The 2093-nt window shown below is 33.1% G+C and overlaps 1 protein-coding gene across 1 annotated transcript; it reads left to right on the top strand.

Moving 5' to 3' along the window:
- The first annotated feature begins 493 nt into the window (after positions 1 to 493).
- NPVF (neuropeptide VF precursor) lies at positions 494 to 2093 on the top strand. Its single transcript, XM_017840192.1, has 2 exons — positions 494 to 866; positions 1750 to 2093. Exons 1-2 carry the CDS (start codon positions 560 to 562, stop codon positions 1755 to 1757), a joined length of 315 nt encoding a protein of 104 aa, XP_017695681.1. The 5' UTR covers positions 494 to 559; the 3' UTR covers positions 1758 to 2093.

Below are 2093 nucleotides of genomic sequence, written 5' to 3'. Positions count from 1 at the left end.
CACTTCTAGAAAGGGTGTGCAGGTGCAATCAGAGGGATAGTTTGTTTAATGTTTTAATCATGAAGTATGAACTGAAATGGCTCATTCTCCTTCTCTGCCAGTAACTGGGAAGTCACCAAAGAGGGGCAAGGAATTGAAGTTAGGTTAAGTGGCATTTGTGTTAACTGAAATTTAAAACCATATTTGTACATATTCGCTGTTAAGGCTTGGAAACTTATTTTTGTAACAAAAGTGCCTGATTTTCAATATGCCCAGGGAATAATACTCCTCTCTAAGAAGGGTCATGCTGTTACAGGTATTTTTCAGGCAACAGCTACCCTTTACATCATGACACAGGTAATATGGAGTTTAGCAAACACAGCTAAAAAGCATTACACTTTAAAAAAAAAAAAAGAAGACTGTTACCCATCAGCTTTCTAAGGCAAGATGAAAATGAAGGCTTTGTGTGACTGGTAGCTGGAGTAATGCCCTATAAAATGATACTATTCTTTTTTAAATTATTTGTCTTTAGATTAAAGATATTTTGGAAGAAAAGCAGAGGAGTCTCAATTTTGAAGAAATGGAAGACTGGGCATCAAAAAATACCATTAAAATGAACCCTTTTACAGTAAACAAGATGCCAAATTCAGTTGCTAATTTACCTCTTAGATTTGGAAGGAATTATCCAGAAGAAAGAAGCATTAAACCATTTGCTAATTTGCCCCTGAGATTTGGAAGAGCTTTTGGAGACAACATACCTAATCATGCTCCAAAGGTATCACACAGGCTTGGGAGATCTCCACTTGTTAGAAGTTCCAGTCAATCACTTCTAAATTTGCCACAGAGATTTGGGAAGTCATTGACTGTCAATCAGGAATCTGAACCAGGTAATACTACACAGTGTTCACGCCATATATTAAAATGCATGTTAAATCATAGGTTAGTGATGATCAAATACAGCTAGAATTCCTCAAGGAATATTCCTAAACATTTCAACGTAAGTTCAATTCGCCAAAAGAACGATTTGCAGTTCATCAAATCAAAAAGTTTCATCAAAAGAATGAATAAAGAATCTCTTCATAAAATCTTTTCTAATGAAAAGTCACCAAATAGCCAAATCTGAAAATGTTCATATGACAGGATAATGTTTGCTGCTTTTTTAGATCAGGTTCCATTTTGAAAATTTATAGCTTTGGTGAAAAAAATTCAAAATCATTAAAATATCCCATTTCAGCACTATAAAATGACAAACTTACCTAAAAATTACTCTTCCATTTTCTAAATGTATGCAAATTAGAGTTAAAAAAAGAGACAAAATACCAAGCTGAATAGCAGCATTTTGAAAATGTTTTTTTCTCACTCAAGCTATTTTTTTCCTAGATCGTCTTACAGAGATAATATTTGGAATTTTGATTGTTCATTCCAAGTTAAGATGAAAAATTTTTTTTTGACTTCTTAGAATTTTTTTCAGGACAGGAAAGCTATTTCCTGCCCATTACTAAGAATAATTGAAACCAGCTCTTCAATAACCATCCTTCTTATCAGAATTGTTGCCTTGTTGGAACTGTCCATTTGTCTTGTAACCAAGTTTCATTTGGCTACCCCTGACTTGCATCTGACACATGTGTAGAGTAGAAGTTCAGGCCAGGAAACATAATTGATATATCAAAAGCCAAGATTTTTTTCTTATTTAATTTGATTCCTTTCATTCCTTTCTCCCTGTCTCACCTAATTATAACAGATTTTGTTTTATTTGTCTGCTATTTTTAGGGATATGAATTCTAACAGTCACAATAATACTGGGATGAAATTATGAAGATGAAATCTGAAAGACTTGGAAAAGCTGCAATGTGTGTTCAAAACCAAAAGTCATGAAAAGGAAATGTGAACCGAAATGTAAACCTGTCTTCATGTTATGAATAATATATTAATTATGTACAAACCTTTGACATATAAGGCAATGATAATTGTAGTGATTATTGTAGTGCTTTACTTCAGTGGCAGTGTAATATAAATTCTATTTACTTCTGTGTAACTCATATCCTGTTGGTTGTAAAACCTAATTTCAGAACAATGGCTGCATAATTGAAAGCATTTTAAGCAAAAGAAGCATA

This window comes from Lepidothrix coronata, unplaced genomic scaffold, assembly GCF_001604755.1.
Source record: "Lepidothrix coronata isolate B3197 unplaced genomic scaffold, Lepidothrix_coronata-1.0 Scaffold1130, whole genome shotgun sequence".
NCBI classification, from domain to species: Eukaryota; Metazoa; Chordata; class Aves; order Passeriformes; family Pipridae; genus Lepidothrix; species Lepidothrix coronata.
This window is presented reverse-complemented; position numbering and strand designations above follow the sequence as displayed.